Genomic DNA, 27,524 nt, shown 5'->3' on the forward strand with positions numbered 1-27,524 from the left:
TTGACCTATGACCTACCATTTTGGGGTCAACAGGAAAGTTGTTCCACTTGACGAGACAATTTCAACGGTATCCGAATTTTTGTTCTACGAAATTTAAAGGGCCTATATAATTTCAGTAAAAATGACGGACCTCAAACCCCTGCTACCAGAATTATGAACATGAAGCTTTCCTAGAGACGGGTGCGCTTTAAAAAATCACCTTCGTTTATTTCCTGATTCAAATCAATATTTTTATTTATATCCCATCGGCAATAATAAAGAACCACAGCACTGGAAAATTGCTAAAAACATAAGAAGTCTTGTTTTATTTAGTCCTGCTTTGCGGATGGTCGCGCAAGTTCCGTGGGCCGGCAGCGAGTATGGTGAGTGCGAGTGAGTGAGAGAGCGGCATTGGTATTCCGTATTCCGTGCTGTTGTGACCTCTGCTGAGCCAGCGGCAAACTGCTTTTGCGACAACAGAAGCAAAAGCACTCGGTTCTCTGGGTCGGCGCCAGCACCGTGTGGCTGCGGTGTGTGTGTGGTGTGTGCGCTCGCTTGCTCGTGCCGCGCGTTTAGCCCGAATTCGCCGGTTCCGCACGCCCTGAGCAGCCTGAACGGCCTGAGCAGCGACCTGACGCCATCTGGGAGGCCGGCGTGATTTCGTGCTCGAGTGACATTGCTGCTGCGGCGCCGCATCGGCATCGGCAGCGACAGTGACAGTGCCCAGGGTGGTGCTGCTGCGCCCTGGCACCTGCAGGGACGATGATGCTGGCACAGTGACCGACCCTGACCAGTGCACCGACGGACAAATGGCGAGCAACGGCAGCGAGGCCGCGAGGTGTCGACGGAAGCAGGCCAAACCGCAGAGGAAAAAAGGTGAGTGGAAATAACACGCGTTTAAATGCACAAACGACACACGGGAAGCCGCGCTTATCAATTTTTACTCACTTCCTCTCTTACACTTATAAATGCGATTTGAATTACTCAAATCTGCTCAGGTCAAATGATATTTTTTTTAGCCGAGTCTACGTTTTGCTGACAATTATATTCCAGATAACTATGAATTTTAAAGTTAATTAGCAGAAAGTAGGAAAAAGTGTCAGGATTTGGTGACGACTGTCCGCCCTCGCAAAGATCACCACTTGCTTTCGCGCTCACTCATTCGTTTCTTTATTTTTGGATGGAGCATCCATCCACCGCACGCAGCTGACGCCACTTAAAAAGCTCTCGCTAAAAATTGTCGACAATCTTAAGTGCTAATTTAGCTCTAATTAAAGTGGATTGATACAAGGTGACAGTCGAAAATTACTTGAATTGTTGCATTCAATGGGCAGTTGATCGGTAAATAATTTTTCTTCAATTTGCAATAATAAAAAATAACCTTGCTACAGAAATATTCAAATTTTTCAAATTTTCTCCACAATTGGCAGCGCTTGACCACATTTTCTTGAAAAATTTCGATTCCTCTCGTCGAGATCTGTCTAACAGCGAGTGAAACCTTTTAGGGAAACTTTTTGTTGTGCGAAATAAAATAGGCTTTCAAATTAAGGAGACAGTCCTCACCATTTGAAAAGCATGAGCAAACTTTGCAGCCACTTTTATCAAAAAAATTCAGCGCAACTTAATTTGATTTTGGCTTTAACTGAATCATAAGACATAAGTTCATATATTGGCAACTAGAATATTCTAAGGTTTTCCAGCAGCAATCCTCTTTAAATATTTGAGTTTTTGTATTTGTTTTTATTTTTATTTCCATTATACAAGCAGCATATAAATTCAAGCTTCTCTCTCGAAGTTCTATCCGTGTATTTACAAAATTAGTCAAATTAAACATATTAAGTTTATACATTAAATTTATTGTGAGTCATCAAAGCTATAAAATGTGTTATATTAGAATCTACAAATATTTTCAGCCGCTTCTCGAAAACGGCATACTGCGCATCACCACGAATCTTCGCCGGAAGTTTATTATACACAGGTTAAAGAATAATTGTTATTTATTTATTTCATTTGACCTTGGAAATGAAGCTACTCAGCTGGAAAGTAAGTTGTGGCTACCTGAATTATAACTGATGTTGACTTTGCTCTTTTTCACAACCAGGGTCAGACTTAACTGCTTTCCTGTGTCCTAGATTAATTTTTAAACAAATTCCGCAATGTGCAGTACTGTTTTCACCGACACAGCTAATTTGAGATTGTAATTAAAAAAAGAAACATCCAGATTAAAAAATAAAATGAATTTTTAACGAAAAAGCTCAACAGCGTAAATTTAAAAGTGATTTGGTCGCGTGAAGAAATAAATCAACTTGCTGGTGCGGCGGCCATGATGTTTGTGGTGGGTGGATGGGTGGGACGGGCGGGAGGTGGAGATGAGACTAAAAAACAGATAAAAAGATTCCCCTTGCGCTGCCCTTGTATTATAACTCGATGCTGATGATGATGTACGAGCGGCAGCCACCGCGCGGCCATCATCGATAGAAATACACGCTCGGCTGGTAAATAAACAGGTGATTTATGTCCGAATGCCCTATTCCAACCACTTGCCCTCTTGACTGCTCCGGTGGGACACGAAGCATCTAGTCCACGCATCCAACACCGCGAGAGTGTACCGAGATGAAATTTATGCTCGCAACAGACACTAATTTACGGCTCGAATTCCAATTTTCATCGATTTGTGAAATCGCTGATTAGGTGGTTTATCAAGCAATTAACTGAAAATCAAAATAAATCACTGGCGCGTCGAGCAGAGAACAATAAAAGCGTGTGCTCGTTTTTGCGTATTATGTGTTTGCGCGCCCCTGAGTGTCAATGAGGATAAAACGGCGTCGCTGCCGCTGCCGGGAGATTTATTTGCAATAAATATAAAAGGCGTGATAAATCAATTGCCGCCGCGAAAGGATGAAAAGAGTGTGAAAAAGTGTATGAAAAAGTTTATCACTTAGCCGCTGTATTTCACCGAGAGAGAGAGAGAGAGAGCGAATCGAAAATATTGTTTCACCTGTCGGAAGGAAGTCGGCTCAATAAATACTTTCTCTCTATGGCCAAACAAAAATATTTATTTTCTCTCCCTCTGCAAAAAGTTGGATGCGTTCCTCCATATTTGGTGCAGCCAGCGGAGCACATTCGCAGAGCAATATTAGGAGAATCTATCACTTCTTCCTCATATGCTGCGCCGTTGGCGTGAGAGACGCGCTCCGCGATTTATTGCCGCACGCACCTTTAATGGAGAGTAAAAATAGATGGATGCGCACATTTTGCTGAATCAGCCCCCTTTCACTCCAGAATGACTTCAACCTTTTTCAACATTTTTCATTCCGTATCCGAAAAATCTATTTCGTTAATTCAAAGAAGTTCAATTTCAGTGCAAGTTCACAACCAGTTGAGCGGTTTTTAATTTTTAGATTACTATCTTGTAGAGCGGAAAAAATTAGGTTACATGTATTAAAATGTAGAGATGCGTTTTGCTTTGGTCTTTTAATAAAAAATACTTAAAAGTTCCTGGTTTCAAAAATGTTTGCACGCCCAAATCTCAGCTTCTAATGGTCAGATATTCAAAACTCGCACACCATTAGGTTCGTCTCAACCTCCCCTAGATAGCCAAAGCAGTCTAAGGGTGCCAATTCTTCAACCCCCTTTTTGCATCCTATATAAGCGAAAACCTTACATTTTTTATTGTTTGCACTTCACTGCACAACGAAATTCGGAGTTTATCTCACTGAAACTTCATGGGATGTCAAGACGAGTCGAACGGTACGCAGTTTTTGTATTTTTAACGCTTAGAACCCGAGATTTTGTGATTGCCGCAAAACTAAACACACGTTTTTTTTTACCAAATCTCACCTTCCACCTTCTAAGGGTCAGATTTATAAAAACCGCACACCATTCGACTCGTCATGACCTCTTCTAGATAGCCGAAGGGCCCTACGCCCCACCCTTTCAACCCCCTGAAAATTTTAAATTTCCGTGTTTGCTGAACATCCCTTAAAAAACGGAATTTTCCCCGCACGTGATTTAAAGGATATTTATAGCTGCGGGAAGCTTTGTTTTTTCCCCGGCAGTTGCAACACCGAGAGAGCGACGCGCATCGCCGCATGCCTGCAAAGCAAAATATTGAAGCAACCCGCGCGCGCGTGTGTTCGGGCGCAGCAGTTAATTGCAGCGAGCGAAAACACCACCACCACCAGCTTTTCTCGATTTATTTCTAGAGGTGTGCTTTCTGCGTTGGTGCACATTGCTGCTCGCCGACATGACGCGCAAACTAATTTCCTCCTAAAAAAAGTGCACTCGATATCGTTTGGTGGATCTGCCGGGGCGTCAAAAGATGCTTGTGTTCAGTTATATCTTGAAAATAAATGGACCTCGAATATAGCAAAGGATAAAAATATTTGAAGTAATTTAAAATTAATTTCTATTTAAATGCTTTTCAGAAAAAAAATGCAAAAGTTGTAGTTTTATTTTTTGCTGTGAAATTTATTAAAAAAAAGAATGAGACATTTTTTGCTAAGACTGGGAAATTAAAGATCTGCTGTTGAAATTAACGCATGTAAATCTTGAAGCGAGTCACTATGCACAATTAAAAGTTGATGTATGCACGCGGGAGTCCAAAATTCCGCTTTTCGCAACCGACGCGAAAAATTGCTCCTTCGACCGTCTCGCTGAAATTGAAATAATAATTTGGCCCGCGTGTCATTGTGCCGGCGTTCTCCCTCCCATTGCCTCTCTGTGTCATTTGTTTTATTTTTAGGATCGCAATCTTCCGTTTTGCGCTCTGCCGCTGGCTCGCCACTGTTGTTGTTGCAAACCGACGACCCGTGCTGGCTAGTTGTTGCTGCATCAAAAAAGCACACTCTCCGCTCTGTCTGTCTTTTTCTTCTGAACCATTGTGAACTCTTTTCTCTCTCGCTCGCTCGCTCGCAACCCCTAAGAGGATGTGCTCTGCACGTTTTACATATTAGACGAGAGGAAAAAAGAGATTCGCTTTGGACCGACGCCAAAGTCAATACATGCACACATTTTTGCTCGCTCATTAAACGACGAGAACGAACGCTAATGCCGCTGAGCTTTACGACAAGAAATTGTGTGTAATAAAAGTCACATTTTTCAGTTTTGAAAATTACTCTCATTGTCAGACCAACAAATTGCAAATATTTCGCATTGTGACCTGAAAGAAAGCGTTGCAAAAGCACCTAAGCAGTATTTTTTTACTTTGCATTTGATTTTGAATTGAATCCTACAGTAAAAAACTAAAAATTATTTTGGTGACGGGTAAAATATGACTTCTTTTAACGTTTCATCAGGGATGCATTTTTAGTAATGCAACACGTTTTCTGAAATTAATGATTCTCCATTTCATTGTGGTTAAATTTGACGCTGAATAATGACCGAAATTCTTGCTACAGCATTTTTTGACCTCGCATGGCAACAGACAGACGCACAATTAGGAATCTCTCGCGATCGCTGCTGTCGCACGTGTTCTCATTTCGACTATTACTCCGGTTCATTCATCAGCTAATTTGCCCAGCGCTCCCCAATTTTCTTTTGAGGTTATTTCGGTTCGATTTGTAAAAGATCTCCTAATTTATGGTCCGCTGACTATGTCACACACTTCTCGGGGCCAATTTACCAAAATTAAAATTAATTATTCAAATGTGAAGCAGAGAACCGAGTTATTTTTTGTCTCTCCAATTCCGACGGCGCGGAGAAGTTTTCGTTTCAAAGATAAACATGCGTGATAAATTGCTGATTAGGCAATGTAGAAACGACAGATTGCGAGGGCTAAAATTAGAGAGAAAGAGAACTTCAAGAAGTATGTATTGCGTTTCTTTCTCTCAAAACATTTTGTCTTGTTTAAACGAATTTTTTAACTGTTGTAAATATTTTATCAATTGCAAGAAATAAAGGCTATCGCCATTTTTAAAAATAAAATTGGATATTAGGTGCATTGCGGCTCTGAAATGCGCTCCTTTAAGTGAATTAGCGTTTAACATTGATCAAGAGGAAAACGGACGCGATTTGACGTTTCCATCTCGCTGCGTCGGTGTCTGCTTGATGGCAGATATAGGAAAGCACCTAAAATTAATCAAACGGCTCGTATCGACAAAGTAATTTATCCGAAAAGTACGTATATTTATCGATCTGGCCAACGGCTGCTGCTGCTCATCTCGAAAACAATCTCGGCAACGCGGCCAAATGGATGGATGAGACAGTTATTGTTAATGGTTTCCAGGTGCTGCGCTCTACGGGGGTGGAAGAAACGCTGCCCCTGTGCGCTGGCTGATGCCGAGGCCCTCCATCTCTCGCTCACTTTTTACCTCTTCCTGTCTCTCGCACACAAGAGGCCAGAGGGGAAATATGAAACCTTAGACGCACTATCTACATACCTTTGCGTCTGTTTGGAGCTGCCCCCTAGTTCCATTAATACACGACTCCGGCGACGCACTAGGGGCTGTTCGCAGACGTGTCAGTAGGGGGAGTAAATATACCATCCCCAGCCCCAAGTGCGCAGAAAAATTTTTATCACAAGTGGCGAGTGATTAACTCCAATCGACACGTGGTTTAACTAAAAAAATGCAAATTTGCGTTATATACAGCGTTAAAAAATCTTGCGGCTAAGCCAACGAAAATATACAGCGAGGGATATTGCTCGATCATCCCCTTTTCTTTTTCTTGCATTTCACCTTCTCTGCCGCTCAGCGGTTTTCCTTTTTATTTTTCCACCAATTTCCTGCCCAACTCCGCCCGCTTTCTCTCACATCTGATTTTTTCTCCCTCAAGGTGTGAGAGCGAGCTATCTGCTGGCGGAATCCAATGCTCAAACACCCTGCTCGGGGTAGGGTAGGCCCGCAGCCAAAATTGCACTCAAGGCGCGGCCTGCACTCAAAGCGATCTCAAACCAAATTGAAATCCCGCACCCTATTACTGGATTTCGGCTCTGATTGATAAATATTTATGAAAATTGCAGTTTTGGTGCGATGCAGTCGCGTGGAAGAAAAACATTTGTCCAAGGTGCGGCCGCAGACAAAAGGTTAATCGGGTTTTGTTTTCACGGCCGACTGCTCTAATTACAAAGCCAACAAAGAGGCTGGCCCGTCATTCAGAAGCATCGATAAGCCTTCAAATTCGTCAATAAATACACACACACAGCAGCAGCAGCAGCAAGCGGCCTTTCTCACGCTTTGTGTGCACGCGCACAGGGGTAGTTATGCGCGTCTGAAAGGTGAGCTCATTCAATCTCGGGCACGAACAATAATAACAAGCGCGGCAACTGGCTTTCAGCATCACAATGAAGATGTTAATCGAACGCACCCTGTGAATAATGAATGCCGAGTTGCACGGTGATTTTAATGCAAGTTCCACCCCCTCGCCACCCCCCGCCAGCGAAACGCTTTGATGATAAAACCGAAACGCCGCACTGCTGCCCCCGTGCGCTCACCTTTTGACAAAACGCGGCCACCCTTTGTGATGGGAACTTAATTGCTTTTTTACTGGTCCTGATTGAAATCGGACCGCCGGCCGGCCTGACGACGGTCTCAATGAGCAATTAGCAAAGTAGAAAAGATTAAAGGGGACTACCCGATTCATTACCCATAGCTTGGAAGGATTAACAGCATCTCTGAGTACAATTTTTTCGTCTTGTTTAAAAAAATTATTGACTGCAAATTTGTAGAGGTCTCATTTGACAATGAGACCTCCAGCTGGCAAGTTTTGGGTCACGTGGCCAGCCGCCAGCCTCCGTGAAACTGGCTAATTGTAAGCTCCACCACGCCGGGCAAAAATTTCGGCCAAGTTGCCGCCTTAAATCTCGCGGCTGAGACCTCTACAAATTTTAGATTTACTAAATCACATTTTTACTGGATTTATTCTTGATTTAATTGTATCTTAAATCGAAGAGATTTGTGCAAAAGAAGTTTAGCTCTGGCCTGTACTTTTTACACCCCCTGATGGCAGTCGCACGCGCTCATTGCCCCAGTAGCACACATCGCAGGCACATTTGCACTGTTAATTCCCGCATTGAGGGGGTGCGCAGCCCTTCTTCCCTTCTGCTCTGCTCTGAAAATTCATGTGCGTTTCGCCCCGGAGCAGCAGCACCTCGTCATCATCGTCAACGGCGACGCCGGCAGACTCATAAAGCATGCACGGCACGCACGTGTTTATTGTTGCCGCCGACAATGTAGTAATAATCGAACGCTCAGCCCATCAATAAAGGAGCCTGCAGAGAAAATAGGCGACAACAAGAGCAGACGCTCAAATTTGTTAGAGACAAGTTCTTGAATTGACTCTTGCTGCACAACAAAGTCAACAATTCCATGCGTTTTTAAAGTGGATCGATTGAGGGCGACAATTGAAAATTATTAGAATTGTTGGATGCCTTAAACTATTTGCTCTACAATTTGCGATAATCAAAAAAGGGCCTTGCTACAGTCAACTTTCTCCAAAATCAACAGCGCCTGACCACTATTTCTTGGCAGATTTCGATTCGTCTCGTCGAGATCTGTCCAACAGCGAGTATGAAACCTTTTAAGGAAACTCTTTGGTGTGAAATAAAAATAATATTTCAAATAAGGAGACAGTCCTTACCATTTTAAAAGCATCCTAACTTTGCGGCCACTTTTCTTAATAAATTACAGGGTTAATTACGCCAGTTTTGGCTTCAGCTAAGTCCTAAGGGGTCAGTTCATGTATTTACAACAACGATTTTCCAGGATTTTTAGTATATCAATCCTGCTTCTACAAATGTATTTGGAGCTGTAAGTTTTGCCTGCTCGAAGCCGCCTCGTCAAAAGGTATTTTACTCGAAAAAAATGAGTGCATTTTCAATCTGATGGCAAAACTCAATTTGCAAAGTAGCAAATGGTTTGCTCTGCGTATCAACGAGCCCGGCAACCATAAAGTGCGCGGAATCGCGTCATCTGAAAGCACATTTTGTGGGGGGTGCAGTATTTTTTATTGTTGCGCGCATAAATCTGCTCAATCAATAATAGCACTCGCCGCCGCGTGTGCCTGCTGATGATGTATGAATGCATTCTGCGTCGTTCTCGGCGGGACGCGAGCGGCAGTCGCAAAAGTTATTTTCCGTGTGCGTCGATGGGGTGGCTGGCTGGCTGGCAGAAGGTGCGAACGCTGCGCGGGTTGCCTAACCTCCAACAGTACAAACAATTTTATTGCAGCGTGTTTGGCTCGCGTTCAGAGATTTCAGATACGCGATAAAGAGAGAGAGCGAGCGGGCAAGACATCTGTTGGTTGAGAAGGGTTTCCTTCTTTCAATCGCATCTCATATTCGTGCCGCCGCCGCGCGCTGTTTCTGCTCATGCTGCAGGAACAAGGTGATTAACAACCGACTCTTGCTCATTCTTCTCCCATGAGGTCATTTGTGGATGGAAGCGGCAGCGGCTTGAAATAAAGTATTGACCGCCATTATTCCTCATAAAACAAGGAATGCCTTTGTTTCTCCTCCAACAGCAGCTGTACCCTCTGCGGCTGTACAGACTGATGCATCATTTTTTAATTGTAATAATTGTTGAATCTTCAATAATTTCCTCAGATGTGTTTTTTTATTTAAAGAGGATTGGAAAATGCTTTTTGCCGATGCATGAATCATCTCTTTTAGGATTCAGCTGAAGCCAAATTTGACATAAATTTTTGAAAAATGGCTGCAAAGTTAGGATGCTTCTCAAATGGTGAGGACTGTCTCCTTACTTAAAAACTAATTTTACTTCACAACAAAGAGTTTCCCTAAAACGCTGTTGGACAGATCTCGACTAGAGGAATCGAAATCTGCCAAAATAAGGGGGTCAATCGCTGCAAGTTTTGGAGAAAATTTGAAAAAATTAAATTTTTACTGTTGGCTTACCTGCCGTGTCACTGTGGCGCTGCTGTCTCGATCTGGCCATAATCTCTTCTCTCATTGGTGACCGGCGTTCAGAGACTAAGAACCGTTCAACTAACGATATCTGCAAATTTTCGGCACGTCATGTCGAATCGCTGACCGATTCGGTTGTCTAACCTAATTTGACCTTCAGGAATCGAAAGTGCCGTTTTAACGTGAGAACTAATTATCACAAGGTTCCCTGATTTCCTTAGATTTATACTAGAATTTTCACATTTTTCTGTCGCCTTCTCTCTGTAATAAACAATTTAAGTAGTCCTCTGAAAAGTCCTCTCTCCGTCCTTTTTCTAGGTCAAAGATATTGACGCAGAAATCGGAGTGTTGCCTGAGTGTGTCGCAACGTGCGCTCGTAGTTTTTTTTTCTACATATTCACAACGCATACAAAGGCGAGCACATACATACATATATACATACATGAAGTGCTGCTGCTGCTGCTGCTACACATGGCTGATGGAAAACTTATTTTGCTGCTCTTTTTGCTTACATATCATGCGGTGAGCGCGCGTTTGCACACGTCATATTATTACCAGCGCCGAGTATTAAAAGGTTAAAAGCTGGAAGCAGAGTATAGTGTTCTTCAGCGCGGCACAGGTCACCGGCTGAGAGCTAAAAAATGTACGCAGCGGTGTTTCTCGCTCCAAGATGTAAAGTGAATCGCGGCAGGGGAGCAAACGAGGGAGCAATCCGAGCTGAGGCAAACAAATCCAAAGTTGCTCATGCTTTCCCACTGAATATTTTCATGCGGTTAATGGTTACAAACAACCGGCTGGAAATAGATCAAATTTGAAAAAAAAACTGCCACCAGTAAGAGACGAGAGGAAAATAGCCGCCGAAACAATTGATTTTCGGACCCGGTGGCGACACCCTTAATGGCCAGCCGTAAAAACAAACACGGCACTTGTACTTGCCGTGCTCTTGCCTATTTGCAGTGCTGTGCGATCTGCGAGTCGCGGCGGTGGCGTGGATGGAATTGCGGCGGCGGCGGCGGCGAATGTCTGCGCCGCGTCACAAGTGAAGTGACACACACAAAAATTACTGCAACGTGCCACTTTTATTGCCTCTGACGCGTTTACGACTCGTGTTCCCGTGCCGGCTAGCCCAATTAAAGCAATTAATTTCGTGAGTGGAGACGTTTAGTCTGTTTAGTCTGGCCACAGCAGGTGTCACTCAGCCATTATTCGATCCAATCTCACAATGAGTAGATTCAAAATGGAGCAAACACCATCATGTCCGCGCTTGCTGGACGCGGTCTGGATTTTTGTAATTTTATCTAAAAAATGAGCATTATGTGAACTAAAACTTACAAATCTATTTTGAAATTTTGTTGACAGTTAAAAGACAAAATTACAACTGTCTCAGGTGGAAGCTGCAAACAAAAATGATTTATAAAATGAAATGGCAAAATTCATGCTTTATTCATCGGCAGCTGGGGATGAAAAGGAATTCCAATTTATCGCTGATCTCGCACCGGCAGGATGAGGCAGGCCGTGTCGTTGTCGCCATGCAATTTTTCATGCAGTTTTTTTTTCTGGCTGCCCCTATAACAGCGCTCACGCACCCCCAAATACGTTCGTCTCGACAGAGCTGCATTTGCCTTATTTGTCATTTGGTAAACACGCCGTCGCGAGGGAAGCAACACGCACGACAGGGGGAAGGGGGAGGCGAATTGCGCACCTACGAAAAGGTACGAAAGAAGGCGTCCAAATTAGCGCGCGAGGTTCTGCCGGCGCTCGTTTTTATATTCAAATATATTCACCCCCGTCATCATCGTTTTTTATTTTTTAATATAAGGTGTTGACACTCGCAGAGTCATATTTCATCTTGACGCGTGCTTCTGAATGGCTGCAAGATGAATTTTTATCCCCGTTATTGCGAGAGACGCCGTTCGTCTAATTTCCAAAATCTGCCACGAATGTGGATGACTAATTATGCAGAATTTCCCCTAAGACCAATTTAAATAAATACAAAAAAAATCGTGTATAGTTGTAAACGTTGCTGAAAAGCAGATTTAATTTGATAAAATGTGAATGCTGAGGTGACCGCGCGGCGACGATGCGAGTGATACGGCCTAGTATGCGTCTCTTGTTGGGTGTATGTAAAGGTCGGCCCGCGAGATAACCTCGCCCTGCTCTCTCGGCGTAATAAAACGGTGCTCGGCGAGGACAGAACGCAGGATCCGGACCAATCAAGCACCGACTCCAAAGGTCACCGTTCACCTCTCGGCCATCTTGGATTGCACCATCCGCCGCCGAGCAAAAAACAAACCTGTCCAGATAACGATTGTGTATTATGGAAGGGAAAAATGTGCTGGAGATCACTCGACACGGCCGGTATGTAGACGCTTTCATTTTCTAATTGAGTGAGACCGCGTTTTTTGCAAAACAAACGCTTTTTGCACATGCAGACGAGGCTGATTCGCACACACAACACGTAAATAGAAGCAGGAACGTGGCACGTGGCGTTTGTAGTTAAAATTTCAGGCTGAAAATTCAGGAAAATTTTTATCTGACAGGAATTCAAACAATAATTAGTCATCAGCATTTTAAAACGGAATGGCTTTGAATTTTCTGAACTCTCTAATTTTTTGCTGTCAACTTTTCATCCTGTTGAGTTCTTTCCTTGTATTTTTCTCCAGCTGCACACGTGTTCGTTGGTTCGTCCGTCAGCACTTTGGTATCGCCCTCGCATCAATATCTCCACGCACATTCGTCGTGTGTTCCAATAAGGATAATTAAGCGGCGAGGCTGCACGGCGTGATAACGAATTCAACTCTCTTTCTCGTGTCGCTTATAAATCACACACAACAGAGCCGACCTTTGACACAAACACACACTCGCGATGGAGAAACCGATATGCTCCGTGCTCGAGGAAAACGAATCCGTCACGAGGATACGTGAGGCAGAAAAATATCGTCAAACACACGCGCACGCATTGCGAAATCGCGTAATTGTGAATAATGTCGCAGTGAAGGAAGAACAATGGGTGGGATTATGCGACAATAGAATCTACGCTTTCCATGAGAGAATTAATTTTTTTTTGTAGTTCAGAGGTAAAGAAAAAAGTTATTTGCGGCCCGGCATGAATCAGCGGTCAGTATCTCTTTGAGTGCGTTGTTTCATTTCATTCGTTTAATGAGCATGATTGCTGCAAAAGGGCGAGCGCTACGATTGCGCATGATGACGGAGAAGAGACAATTTGCCCACGTTCAAATGCGAGCGAGCGAGCGAGCGAAGCAGCGCTAATTAAGCGGCGTGGATTTTTTGCATGAAAAATCCGACTGCCACTCGACTCAACGACGCTCTCGAAAAATCTTCAAGGCAACTCTCGAAATACTGGAAGGTATATATATAATTGCTACTCGGCTAATTAATAATTCAGCCACTCTCGACTCTCGCTCGCTCGACTCGGCTTGATAAACACACGCAAACTTGTTCTCGGGTAGTTCGAGGGTGATATTTTACATGAAAATTTCATAAATTGACAGGTGGAATAAAAATCCGCTTGTCGACTCCCTGAGGCCCGCCGCCAGTTATTCTTTTGTAGCTTTGGGGAGGGAGGGAGGGATCATCCCCCGGTGCGGCGTGTCGCCTGCCAACTCCCAAACGGCCGCCCTAAATGTTTCAATAAGTAATGAGCCACTTGCGAGAATGAATTGCGTCTTTCAACCACTGCATCGAGGGGAGACTCCTGATTTTTACCTTTGTATGCAACCTGAGTCGTGTATTTGACACGCAGGTTGCATAGCCTGAACTCACCTGAGGCTTCTGATTTTCTTGTGCGTCAAATTTCTCCTTTCTTTAAATATTAAAAGAAAAATCCAGGACGAAAAAGGAAAATACAATTATTTGCAACTTGGTTTAATGGAATTAACTGGGAGGACCTGGAAATTTGGACTAAATTTAACAAATTAACGTTTTCCAAAAATATATATTAATATTTGACGAAATGTCACGGGTCAGAGAGGCAAGACGTCAAGCAAACTCTACGAATTTTATTCCGGAAAAATCATTCTTTACTGGTTATAGATTGCATCATAAAATTTTAGAATAAAATTTTAATGTTATTCGGTTTTACGGGACAATTTTGGAAACCTTTGAGACTTCAGTATCTCCTCTCCCTGTGGTGCAATTTCAAAAATAAGGTGTGTATTGGATTCCTCTCGAGAAAATTCCGTTTTTAAAGTACAAAAATACGAAAATTTTCGATTTTTTCATATTTTACATTAATTTTGCACCTCAAAATCTTGGGTTCTAACCATCAGAATTGCTAAAACCACCCACGGTTAGACTCGTCTCGATCTCCCGTGACTAGCTGAAGGGTGTAAGGGGCGCTTTATATTAATAAATTTTGAGTTACCTCCTACAAAAACAAATCCCACAATTTTTATCTACTGCTCGTCACGAGGCACGTTCTCGGAAGTCCAGATAAGCAATTTTCTCTGAACGGCGAAACCCAATTTGCAGACTTCCGAGAAAACCTCAACCAAAGAGAAGTTTGGAGGCCGCTCGGAACAGCAGCAGCAGCGCCAGCAGAGAGAGAGAGAGCTCTTAAGCTGGGCTGTGCAAGAAGTGTCACAACTGGGCGTTTGCATGCGATGTGGCCTAGATTTGCGCACAAAGGTGGTGCGGATGCTGTGCGGGCGGGCGGGCGGACGCACTTTGCCACTTTTGTGCGCCAGAGTGAGAGATAGAGTATGTTTTGAAAGACGCAGTGCTGACGACCAACGGACGGACTCTTGAGGTTTTACGAGCGGCGAAAACATCCAGGCTCATCCATCTCCCTAATTGAAGGCGTATTATCCTGCGAGAAGAGGCCTCTCGGCAGCATTATTCATGCATCTCATACATTTTGAATGTCAACACGTTGTGTTTTCTTATGCAAATACAGCACTGCAGTCAGGTGCGTGTGTGCGAGGCGCGCGCCCGCCGCGATTTAATCAACTGCTTGTAATTTTTGCCCGTCGACACGACAGCTTTATGAATTCTGATGGCGGCGCGATTTTTCCCACGGGGGCGAAACTTTGCGGTCGGCTGCCGCCACGCTGTATTAAAAAAGTTTTTACAAGCCGTAACTTACTTTGCGTTGACATTATAGATGAAAAATTAATGAGCCCACGTCTGGTAGGTTTCTCAACTAGCACAAATGTTCCGCCTAGTTGGCAAATAATTTAATAAAAAAGCAAATATTGAAAATTTAAGCTCAATTTTTAAATAATTCTCCATAGCTTGGAAATCTTTCTCTGACGATGGACGAAATTAGATTTAAAAGTGAGACTTTGCTCCGTTAAATCTGGTAGAATGGGATCATCTGCGTCGGAAAAGTTGATCAGGTGAACGTGCAGCGGCTCGAGACCTCGAGAGCGCAGATTGGGGGGCGAGAGCGAACGAGCAGGCGGGCAATTTACATGCTAAAAAGCGGAAGGAGACGGGAAGAAAGATCATGTCGTTTCGTTCTTGTAGTTAATTAGAGAAGTACAGGCCTCGGCCGTGTTAAAAGGGATGAGGTTTCGAGAGGAGAGCTTTGCAATACGGCTTAATTCATTTGCCTACCTAAGTGGCTTCGTTTCAAGTACCTGTCCTTTAAAAGACCCTCCCGCCCTGCCATTATTATTTCTCTTTCGCAATCTTGTCTTGCGCCGGGCCGGGACGAGATGATAAATATGGTAAGTAAAAGGTGCCGCCTGCTCTCGGCTCTCGCTGAATATAATGCTAATTATTATGCAGGTTGCTGCAAAATATAAATCAAGAAATGCAAATTCGCGTCTCTTTCACGCCGCTCTCCTTTTGATAAAGGCGCGGCACGTGCAGTTCTTTCTTTCCAGATAGCGCTGCGGAAATAAATTACGTCCGCACAGTTTTCCTACATCAAATGCGGGGAGGCTTAGAATAAAACGGAACACCTCATAAGAGATTTTTTTTTTTAATTGCATGTAAATATACAAATGACTAACGTCTACAAAAATTTTGAAAATAAAATTTCACGTTGTCTTATAATTTTTACAGAAGGAATTTTTGAAGAAAAATGTCCAATTATGTTTCTTAAAATAAATAAAACAGGTTTAGTGCAAGGAAGAGGAAACAGATTACTTTTATATTATAATTAAATTTTCCCGATTTTCACGATTTTATAATTTTGAATTCTCTAGCGAGAACAAAAAATTGAAACCAATTAATTTCAACAGATACCCTTTTGGTTAGTCTTGATAACTAGCCAGCCCACTCCAGATTTGGTATCAAAAGTGAGGCAGTAAAAGTGTCAGAGGCGCGTATATAAAGGCAAGATTGGTTGGGAATGTGTAGAAATTCGGCGCACAGGTCCATAAATACGGGGTCCATTCGCATTTGCCGTCAGCGCCGAAGCACGAGGGCGATAAAATGCGTGTTCTGGTCAGTCATCAATCATTTGATCATGTTGTGAGCGGCGTTTATTGGTCAGCCGATATTTTTATCTAATAAAAAGCGACGCTGCAAGTTAGGTATTTTTTCATATGTGTGTGCGGCTGTTGTGATGCTCAAATGGTGCTGATGAATGCTGGAAAAAATGCAGGTGCCCTGATATCGCGCCGCTGGCGTCGCTTATAAATAAACGCGGAAAACGCGCGGACTGCAAACAGGCGTGATAAGCATGGCCCCCTCGCTTTGTTTTGCAACTGCGGCTCTTTTTTGACACTGAAAAAGTTCCGTATGCGCAATTTTAATTTAATCTGTGCATCTGAGTCATCAGCTGATAGCAGTTCTTTACATTTAAATTCAATTACACGACGTACAATTTTATTTTCGCTCGCACCAGATGGATTAGTCGATATTTGACAGGGTAAAGTGATTAACTCCAGCGTGAATGCACTCAATGCCGGTGGCACACACCTTTTTACTATGCAAATTGCATTTTATTTTGTATTTTTGCATGCTGGTGTCGGCTCGGTGTGCACCGCTGGAAAGCTTTTATATTGAAGGCTAATTAGCGGCGTGTCACTCACCACCGCGTGTTCGTGTTTTTTAAAAGCTGACCGGCGCGCTTTTAATTGAAAATTCCGTCCACCCCGCCGGTGCGTTTATTAACAAAAACGGCACCAAAGGTGAAATTTATATTTTTACCCTCACGTGTCGCTAATTGATTGCGGCAGAGAGAAAAAATAATCCACGTGATTAGCATAGCGATTGCGACACATTATTATTTAGCCTCGGTTACATCACCATGCACTAAAAATAAACTGTAATAAATCTTCCGCGCCAGCTTCTCTCTATGCGACCAATTTCCAATTTGCTGAATCAAGCTCTTTTGTCTTCCGATGTTTTCACTCAAGCTCGCAATGTGGCGGCAATAAAGCTAATTTGGCTCTCGCTGCAACCAATCAGACGCTAATGAGCACTGATGAAGGCCAGATAAGGAGGTATAACCCCGCTTTCAGTTGTGCCTGACCTCTGCATCCAGTCCATCCGCCGCACAGGCCGTAAATTTAACAAACAAAAAATACACCGCTCGACCTTTTTTGTCAGCATGGAAAAAAATCTATAAACTGCGAGCAAATGAAAGGCACGTGGTGTAACCATTCTCAAATTGGTCTTTCCAGCCATCAGGAAAATATTATCATCTTTAACCCGTTACACTAAAAATAAATATGTGATTTTAAGTCGTTTAATGGAGCCTGGCGAGCCTGGTGTTTTCAGCTGAATTGTAAAGATTTGTTGTCAAAATAACGGAGATTGCGAAAAATGGTCGGGGGATCATCAAATTAAGCATTCTGCTTTGGCCTCTCCGCCTCCCTCTTTTGCGTTTGTGTCTATTTGGCCACATGCACACGCAATGGCGAAAGGGGTCGGCGTGCTGGTCGACGAGTCGAGAGCAGGTAATGCGAATGCGGAGGCGTCAGGTTTGCCGGCGTGTATTTAATTAAGTCTCGCACTGCCAAGTGAGCCAAATGCGGTCGTAAAGTGAACCGAGCAAGCAAGCAAGCAAGCAGTCGTGCAATCTGCGAGAGCAGCTTACGCAGCCTAGAGTAGAGAGGCCAGGCCAGGCCTTTTGCTCATGCTGGCTGACTCACACGCGCATACACTAATGGACACTCCTCGCAACTTGAGCAAATTCCGTCTGACCCGCCGCTTAAGGTCGTTGCATTTTGGAACACGTGACGGATAATTAATTTGTAAGAATTTTGTGATACAGCGGCGTTGCCATATGCCAATTCTTGGAGTGTTTTTTGAAAACTGTAGGAATTTCATTTCTGACAGTGCCATTCAATTCCTGAGGGTCGAATTAGGGTTGGCAGCCGAATCACTCGGTCGACAATTCGACAAGACGTGAAGAAAATCAGCGGAAACGTGGAAAACCGTTACTTTGGCGGTTTTTGGTCTGAACTTTAGGCACAGGAACAGCGGCGACCAGATAGGACGGATCGAGACAGCGGCGCCACAGCGACGGCCAGCGAAAGTCAGTGCTGCTCGCTGACCTGCCTTGTCGCTTGCTCTGGCTGCCACTGTGGCGCTGCTGTCTCGAATTGTACTTGTGCCTCGGATCAAACCAAAAACCACCGATGTTGAGGTTTCTTCCGATTTTTGGCACGTTGTGTCGAATTGTCGACCTGACTAACCTAATTCGGTCCACAGGAATCGATTAATTGATACTTAAAAATGGATTAGAGATAAATTCCCAATTTTTGACACACGATGAAAATGCGGAAAATGCCTTAATGCACCACCAAGTAGTGTGCGATGGGATTGTTTTTGCTCTTGACCCATCATCCATTGACAAGCACACGGCACACACAAGCAATCCAAGCTGACCTTACTTATCAATTTGTGAAGGGTGACGTCACGATGGCGAGAGAACTGCGAGCTAGAGCGAAATGAAACGAGTGGCAAACACCGCGCACGCACAAATAAGCCTAGCCCTCTCTCTCTCTACTCTCTGCTCTGGCTGGACAATAATAAATCTCGCCTAACTGGCCCGACAGATATCAGCTCTGGATGATGATGATGATGATGATGATGGGCGGTGGGCCAAGTCTCGATCTCTCGGAAAAACAGGTTGCCCAGTTGCTTTTTGCGAGACTCCTCAGTTATATCCTCCTCGGTGAAGGTCGCAAAATGGAAATAAAGATGAAATCTACGATAGGATGACAAGTAATGCGTATATTTCCTTAGTCTTTTTTCTGAAATTCTTGTGCTGGGCCTCATCCGATAGTTAAAAATAACTAAAATATATTCTGCTTAGGAAATTTCCCTCTAATGACAAGGTTCCCCCTTTTTTCACATTTTACGCAATTCCCCCTGCGCAGTTTGCTGCGGTGCCTTTGTGCGTCGATAAATTTTATAAGCGAGGGATTAGGTGGCGAATATCAGGTAGTTGTACACGGTAATTAACATGCTGGAGGCGATATTAATACCGGCGCGGCGCCTGCCAGACACTTTGTCGGGAGGAAAGGAGTGTGCGTGTGTACGGCAGCTTAATGTAATATCAGGCACACACGCATCGCATCGCATCGCATCGGGGAGGCCGGAGTCCGGAAAAGTGAGCTTACAGGGCTATTAATAAAGATTTGCCAAAAGCCTCTTCAACATGGAAAAAGCGGCACGGCGGCGAGGGAAAATAACGCTAGCTTGCCTGTGGCATTCCGACGCTGCTCCGAACGCTGCACTTTAATTGCTCTTAACACGATTTTGCTCTCCGCAGAGCGGTTTGCCAATTGAATTGCGAATACCGGCGAAAGAACTTTAGAGTATTTTCGTGCTTAGTGGAGGTAAAATGAAAAGTGGGCATTTTTCGCGAGTGCTCTCTGCTGTCAGGTCTTTTTGATAAATATCATCGATGCATTTCTGTAATTAAATTTCGTGCTTTTCCAATGAAATTCTCATGGAGATGAGTCGGAAAATGCCAGGGCGAAATTTTTCAACTAAAACCGCCCTCTGATATTTTAAAATTGTATACTCACGAAATTTTGCTCAAGAACGATGATCGTAATTATCAAGCAAAGTCGGAGCTCAGGTCTACATGCGCATTGAGCGTGTTGCATGGTTGTTTCGTGAGCCCATTTCACGTCGCATTACACCTTGGCAGCGGCGGCGAGTAGGTTTCAATTGCAGGCCGCACACATTAAGGGTCAAATGGGTGCATAAAGTGCTTCGCTCTCATCCCCCCGTCGGTCGGGCCAGCTTTGAGGCTTTGAGCTTTTAAGCCTATCCATCTCCATAGTTTTGATGGTCATGAAAGAGTAGTGCTAGTGCAGCGCGAGCACTTGCTGGCGTCGAGCTAGCGCCGCACCGCGCGGCATTATGTATATAATATGGATTTTATAGTCACAAAAGCGGCGCACGGGGCGAGAGGCAGGGTGGAATTCACCTTTCTTGCGCGCTTGCAGCCACTCGAAAGCTTTTCAAGTTGTTATTAGGGCGGCGGATGAGGAGCTCCTGCCTAAGGTGCGCTTTAATCAATCAATGTCGTAATAAATCAATCGTCGGATGCTGTAAACTACTCTCGCCGCCAGCCCTCCATCCACACACAGCTAGATGGGCTTCGCTCATTTCAAAGCACACGGATTAGAGCAGCCAGAGAGATTTTCGTTTCGCCGGCGTGCGAATTTAATGAGTGAAAAACACTCCCTGATTCATCCCTCCAAAGTGATTGCATTCAAATTGCCGGGGAAAATTTCCTGTGAAAATGTCAGAGTTTTTTTTATCGAAAAATTCGAAAAACACAGAACTGGACCCTTCCTACGTTTACCAGTTGAAGCCAAAATTGGCGTAAGTAGCAGTGTACATTTTTGAGAAAAGTTGCTGCAAAGTTAGCATCCTTTCAAATGGTGAGGATTGTCCTATTTTATTTCACAACAAAGAGTTTCCCTTAAAACGCTGTTGAACAGATCTTGACGAGAAGAATCGAAATTAGCCAAAAAAAAATGTGGTCAAGCGTTGGAAATATTTGAAAAAAATAGGAAAATTTGAATTTTTACTGTAGTAATGTCCTTATTTTATTATTGCAAATTATTGAACAATTATTTTATCGATCAACTGCTATTGCATCCAACGATTCAAATAATTATCAATTGCCACCCTGTATCGCTCCACTTTAAATGCAACTCATTTGCTAGAAAAACCTGTTGGTATATGTTTCGTAAATTTACGTCTCTTTCCCTAAGAAAGTCACCCTTCCTATAAAAAGTGGAGGTGGAGACTGGCACAGAGTTGGAAGCAACAAACTATAACTGCATTCTGGTGATATGCTCCTTCAATAAATTAATTTTATTCGTCTCTCTCATCATCAGTGGAGAACTCAAGTCTGCTGCTGCTGCTGCTGGAACTTGTTCTCTACTCAAGAGAGAGATCTTAATTGAAAGCCACCCCAGCTATTTTAGCCACCCCGTCGCGTTTATCTCGCTTGCTTTTGCGCATGTTGGTGCGGCAGCATAATAAAGTTGAAGTATTCATTGAGGCGTCGTCGCCATCCTGTTTAAGATGATGATGACTCCGACGATTTACTCCTCACCTGCTCTGCTCTCCGTCGTTATTATTATACTGCCATTATGTGCGGCTGATAATGCCTTTTATTAAGTTAGTTGCCCGAACGTAAGCCGCCGCGCTGTGGAAAATGATCGCACCGTGATATTAAAATGATGAGAAATTTTTCTTATTGCAATTTTCTGCCACGATATTTCAAATTAAAAATATAGTGTTTGACTAGAAATTGGATTATCGGCTTGCAACACGGAGGACAAACCATAGCTGATGAAAAGCCGTTAGAATGAGCTGCAATCTAGGCGAGGCGAACACTTCCCTCTCTCTCTGCGTGTCATAAGGGGGCTGTTTGTCGGTGGGCGTCGGTTCGGGGGTGGCATTATAGCCACTTAATTGAAGCGAACGCACGTATCAAAACACATAGGTAGCTGCCGGCTGGGATAAGTGAGCGGGCGAGTGAGTGTATCAAAGAGCATACATTTCACGCTGGCTGCGCCTGCGAGTATCATTACGTGACGTCACGCTGTGTGTACCTTGATGTTGGCGGCTAATTTGAATGAGCCGCAATTAGGCTTCGTTAAGCAATGAAATCCCGCCTGTTATCAGCCTTTTGAAGTCGCAACCGCACATCCACGGCACGCTGCGGCTTAATAATGGACGAAACACGTGCGGTGTGCGTGCGTGTGGGAGGCAGAAAGCAGAAAGACGCGCGCCTAATGAAAATTGCAGCTCTTTTCACCGGTAATTTGCCTCCCTTTGTGGCTATTTCCCACCTACTTTTTTGCGCAAACACTTTTACTAGGTTTCATGCAGCACAATTTGCATTTTTTTATTTGCGAAAATCACGGCTTGCAGGATGGTTTTGGCGGTGTCAAGACAATTTGACGGAATTCGATTGGTGAATTTTAAAAATGCAATAACTAATTTTGAAATGTAGGGTGTGCGTTGAATTGCTCTCGTCAAGCCCGATCGAATTAACACCTAATTTGAGGTCATCGGTAAATGTCAAAGTCACCAAGGATCATTTTTCAAATTTCCTGTTTTTTTTATTTTAAAAGTCAACGACATACTTTAACAATCTGAAACACCCTTCAAAAGTGGTCTCAGGGTGCGTGTGAACTAGTGTGGAATTTCTCAATGTGGTGTTCGGCATCGTTTTTAAGAAATTCAATTTTGAATTTCGAAAAACACAAATTTTACGACTTTTTGCAAATGTTGTGAGCGCCAAATTTTGGGTTTTTTGGGTCATAAATGCAAAAACTGCACACCAATCGATTTGGCTTGATTGCCCCTGGTGAACTGAACAGTTTTAGGGGTGCTAACTCCTCATCCCTCAACTCCTATTGGCCATAATTTCAACCCCCCAGCCGAACATTGAATATTTAAACTGTCACAATTTTTTGTTCTTTTTTATCTGAAATTTAGATTAGATCATTTATTTGCATTTATACACCAGTACAGCAATGAAAGTTACTTTAACACTATATCTGAGTATTTACAAATTAGTCAATCCGAAACACTCAAAGAAAAAAGATAACCATGAGCTCTGAAACATAGTGTATATATTTTTTCTGTTTGCGAGGTTATATAGAAAGAGTATATATGTGTTAATACATTGTCGGTCTAAAATCGAGAAATTCATTCAAATTACAAATTTATTAGAGTTATAACAAATGTTTTCAGTGCCTTATATTGGGCTTCATTTCGCACCTTCTTTGGAAGGTTGTTATTACAAATTAGGCATATAAATTTGGGGATTTCGATTTGCTGCCGCAGACTCCTGAGTAGGCACGAAATAATCATTCCTCGAACGAGTATTATGGTGTAATTGATTACGAATTTTTGAATCGCCTCTGAGCAAATATATCGAGGGTGCCAGCTGTGCAAAAGGGCATCAAATCATCTCACTTGATGGCCTTTAATCGTCGCAATGCAGTCGGTCGTGGTTGCTGGTCGAGTGTCAGTTTTGATCAGAGATGCGGTGCGACACATAACTCAACAACTAAAACACCATTACAGAGCGCCGAGAGTAGCGCTGGCAATATTGGCCACTTTTTCCAACCCGTTCGGCATGTGTGTGTGTGTCGAAGAGCAATATACAAAATGGCTAATGGCTCAAACGGCGGACATAGGAGCCAGTCTGTAAATATCGAAGTGCAAAGGGTGGAACATTGCTGCTGTTGATTATGATTACACATACAGCCATCCAAATGCAATGATGGCTTTTCAAAACGCTGATTTAGATTGAAATATTTATTAGCATTTTACTTTCAATTTTTTTTTTATTAAATTGAATAATTATAATTTAGATTGCAATTTCTGCCTGGCGTGGCAGAATCAACTTGAGTCTGCGTTGCCACGTGGGCGAACAAAGCGCAGGCAGCCAAGTGACAGGATGCATTCCGTGGTCCAGCTGCTGGGAAGCAATCCGTCTGTCAGTCCGGTTGAGCCAGTAGTGTTCTCTCTCTCTCTCTCTCTCTCTCTCTCTCTCCGGCGCGCGTGTGGCTTTTCTCAGGATAATAAGAAGAATACTTTGTCACAAGGTGCGAGACAGCGACAAAGGGGCCGAAAACGGAATGGCGCGCAGCCGGATTAATTTGATGAAACCAAGACCCGTGACGCGCCCCTCATTCCTCAGCGCACCTGAGACCCTTTCCATCCGTCATGTGTCCCTTTTTGCGCCTCTTAATAATCTTATCAGGCACGCCGAGTTTCTATCTGCTTCTTTGATGTCAACTGCCTTAACAGATTTCACAGCGAATAAGGGATACTGCTTCCTGATCAATGCAGAATTTAAATAAATGATGAAATTTTGAATTGAAACCATTTTATAAGTGTTTCTCCTAATATCTTATTTTCAAGTACAATTTTTGTATAAATATCTTTGATTTGCGAGGTGCTGGATGCTGGATAATCTATTTCTTATGGTAATTTTATGGCATGGAAATTGATTCAGCGAGAGAGAAGCATGTTACAGGTGGTTTCCCAATTTCAATAATTCACTCAAAGCGCCGCGGTGATCCCGCTCCTCTGGGAAACTTTTCAAGATGCTATTCCGCGATTTCTCATTGCTCTCAGCTCTCCAATAAACATTCCATTTGCACGTGTATCGCGTCATTCCTTTTGCTGATTTGAATAATGCGATTTTGCTAACCGCACGAATTGTTTCACTTGTGTTTTCCAGGTGAGTTTCCCGGGCAGCACTTTTCGGGGGGCGGCTAACGAACGCTTTTTGTCTTCTTCCCTTGACGAATTCACTCCACGACCGGAGTTGGGGGAAGTTATTTTTCACAAGGTAGGGCGCATAAGCAGAATTTATTATTCCATATATCTCTCGGAGAAAAGAGGCAGCAGCTCGGAGAAAAAGCAACTCTAATATCAACAACAATACGCATAACGACTACAGATTTCGCAGCACGCGTAACTACCTTCCTCCTGCTGCTTTGGTATGGTGGTGGAAATCCAGGTTGTTTGTTTCACGGACTAACGGGGATTGTTTGTTAGTATTCTTGTCAGGACCCGTATATGGAGTTGTCAAAAAGCAGAGAAGGGACAAATTTGCAGAGCTAAATCATTCACGGGAAGGGAATATCTTGATGAAATTCACTATTAAATTCCCGAAAGTGTTCCAAGCAGGTGAATTATTTAATGAAATGTTTTAAATTTAAGTGGATTGATACAGAAGGACAATTGAAAATGATTTGTATTGCTGGATGCATAAGCAGTTGATCGATGAACAATTAGCTCTAAAATTTGCGATAGTCAAAATAGGACCTTGCTACAGTAAAAAATTGAAATTTTCTCCAAAATTTCCAGCACTTGACCATATTTTCTTGGCAGATTTTGATTCCTCTCGTCGAGATCTGTCCAACGGCGCATGAAACCTTTTAGGGAAGCTCTTTTTTGTAAAATAAAATAGGATTTCAAGTGAGGACTCCTCCCTATTTGAAAAGCATGCTAACTTTGTAGCCAGCTTTCTCAAAAATTTATTTTGGCCAATTTTGGCTTCAACTGAATCCTAAGGGATGAGTTCCTGCACTGCCAACAAGCACTTTTCCAGGATTTTGCAGTATCAATCCTTATTTAATATGCATTTCAAAGTCTTTATCAAATAAAAATCCCAAGTCGTGAGTCATTAAGAAAGACTACTTGGTATTTTGTTTGCCAAGGGAAAGGGGAGACGTGCAGAGACAGCAAGGTGTGCCTCTGTAACGAGATATTGCCAGTTTGAATTTCAACACGCTCAGCAGTTCGCAGTAAAAAGGTACAAAAATATTTATAAACTGCACCAAGGTCTTAACAGTCACAAGCACGTTCTTTGTTCCCTATCTATTTCTCAAACTTAAATTCTGTTGACTGAAAATTAGAAACTTCCTGTTTGAATCAAGCCAAATTGGCAGCTGCCGCCCGTTGTGTGCCGAGATGATAGATATTATTTTGATGACAAAACAAAAGCAGCAGCGTTCGCACACAGGCAGCGCCGCCGGGTTTTGCGCTCACCGCAGTTTCCCTTGTTCATTAATTAGTCAACCGGTTGTAAACTCTTACTCGCACACACCGCACCTTAACCTACACAGCAGCAAGCAAGCAAAATCTCCCCTCCCGGCGTTGTGCTGGTTTATAAATTAAAGCTGCTGCCGCTTCTCGCCCGCCCGCCCGCCCGCCCGGCATCCCTTAAGGGCTAATTAACACGTCATTAGCACGGCAGGCATAGGTGTTGCGCCGCGTTGAATCGGCCCGAATAGGTGTGATAAATGACGGACTGAAGCGGACTGCAGGCGAAAATGCCGCCGCCGCACAATTTGTCCCGCACTCGCGCGGCGAACGCTTAATTTCCGCTTTTGCCAAATGAGACGTGTGCCGCCGCCGCCACTGGGGGCTGCGTAATTCAATTTGCGATTTCGTAGCTTCTTTGCTTCATGCCTCTCTATTGATTTTCCAACGTTAATTAACCACCACCAATAATGTTTTCTACTTAACTACTCAAATTTTTGCCAAAAGATACCTATTTAAACGGCCAACAATGTTTGAAGTAATATTGTTGGGGAATTTTTCAAAATTGAGTAATTTTTGAGTCAATTTATGTGTTTTGAATGTCTAAAAACAGTTAAACTTCTTTTATTTTTTTCTAAATGTGGGATTAAGTGTTTCCCAAAGTGTATGTAACATGCCACATGCCCAGAAAGTTTCTGGATGGTGAAACTTTTCGTTTTTGAGATACAAAGCGCCAAAGTTCGAAAATGCAACATTTTTTATTTTTATAAAATAAAATTTGCACGATTGGTTGATTTATACCCTCGGAACATGCTGGGGGTCACCTTTGAGGTTATGCAAGACCTCAGAACAGGTCAGAAAGCGAACCCTGGCGTCAGGGTATCCTTCATTTAATTCCCATTAGTTGCCACTTTAACGAGGTTCTGCATTGGTTCCATATTATGCAAGATTTTCCAGCCAATATGTGCAATTCAACCCTTTGAAAGACATCAGGGTGCTCAGGGTACACCCATATCTCGTTTATGGGCCATCAAAATATTTAAAATAATTATAAAAATGCTAACAAATATTCCCTTCGAAGCATCTTATTAAAAGTTAAGTCTGCCATCATCCCTATAAGCTTTTTTAATGTTGGGGAAACTTTAATATCCGTTTGACTCGGCAGACTGGAAGCGTGCGTGCTTGGCACCTTTGCCGTCGGAGATTTTGCAGCCACGTGTGTCGTGTGACCTGGCGCGATGTTTGTTTTGCGTGCTCGCTAAGTGAAGGCGAGTGAAAAGCACAAACAGAGAGGAATAATATGCAAAGGAGTCTGTTCGCCCTCCTCCTAGAGAGTTAGTTTTGCTCCTGCCTGGCAACACAATTAATATTCCCGCTCGCTCGTTCTCCTGACTAGAGGTACCCGCGCTGTTATCTTTGCACAACACGCAGGTGCTTTCGCTCAAAATCGCAGCAGAGAGACACAAACCTGCTTGGCAACCACCGCCGACGCTTTATGCAAATGGACTTTTGTTTTAATTACAAGACCCATCAATTTTTCGGCCCGAATATAGTGCGGGGGCGGCAGCTTCCTTTCCGCTTCCCGAGATTTATTATTTTGTTAAATGAACCAAATTGTCCTAGCTGCAGCGAGGGAGACACCCCCTTTTTCGTCAGAGGCAATAATTTGGTCCGATGTATTTGCCGTAAAGTCAATGAATAATGTGGCGAAAGCTTA

The 27,524-nt window shown here is 43.3% G+C and overlaps 1 protein-coding gene across 3 annotated transcripts in view; it reads left to right on the plus strand.

Moving 5' to 3' along the window:
• Window positions 1-413: 413 nt before the first annotated feature.
• The window catches only part of zfh1 (Zn finger homeodomain 1), a 243,756-nt gene continuing 216,645 nt past the window's right edge, over window positions 414-27,524 (plus strand). For 2 of the 3 annotated variants that reach the window (XM_065481211.1, XM_065481213.1), the window contains exon 1: window positions 416-855. In XM_065481211.1, coding sequence (XP_065337283.1) covers window positions 789-855 — 67 coding nt within the window. In that variant the 5' untranslated portion in view covers window positions 416-788. Of the gene's footprint in view, window positions 856-27,524 lie in introns of all 3 variants that reach the window. The other variant, XM_065481214.1, reaches the window with a different exon arrangement.

This window comes from Cloeon dipterum, chromosome 2 (genome assembly GCF_949628265.1).
Source record: "Cloeon dipterum chromosome 2, ieCloDipt1.1, whole genome shotgun sequence".
Lineage (NCBI taxonomy): Eukaryota > Metazoa > Arthropoda > Insecta > Ephemeroptera > Baetidae > Cloeon > Cloeon dipterum.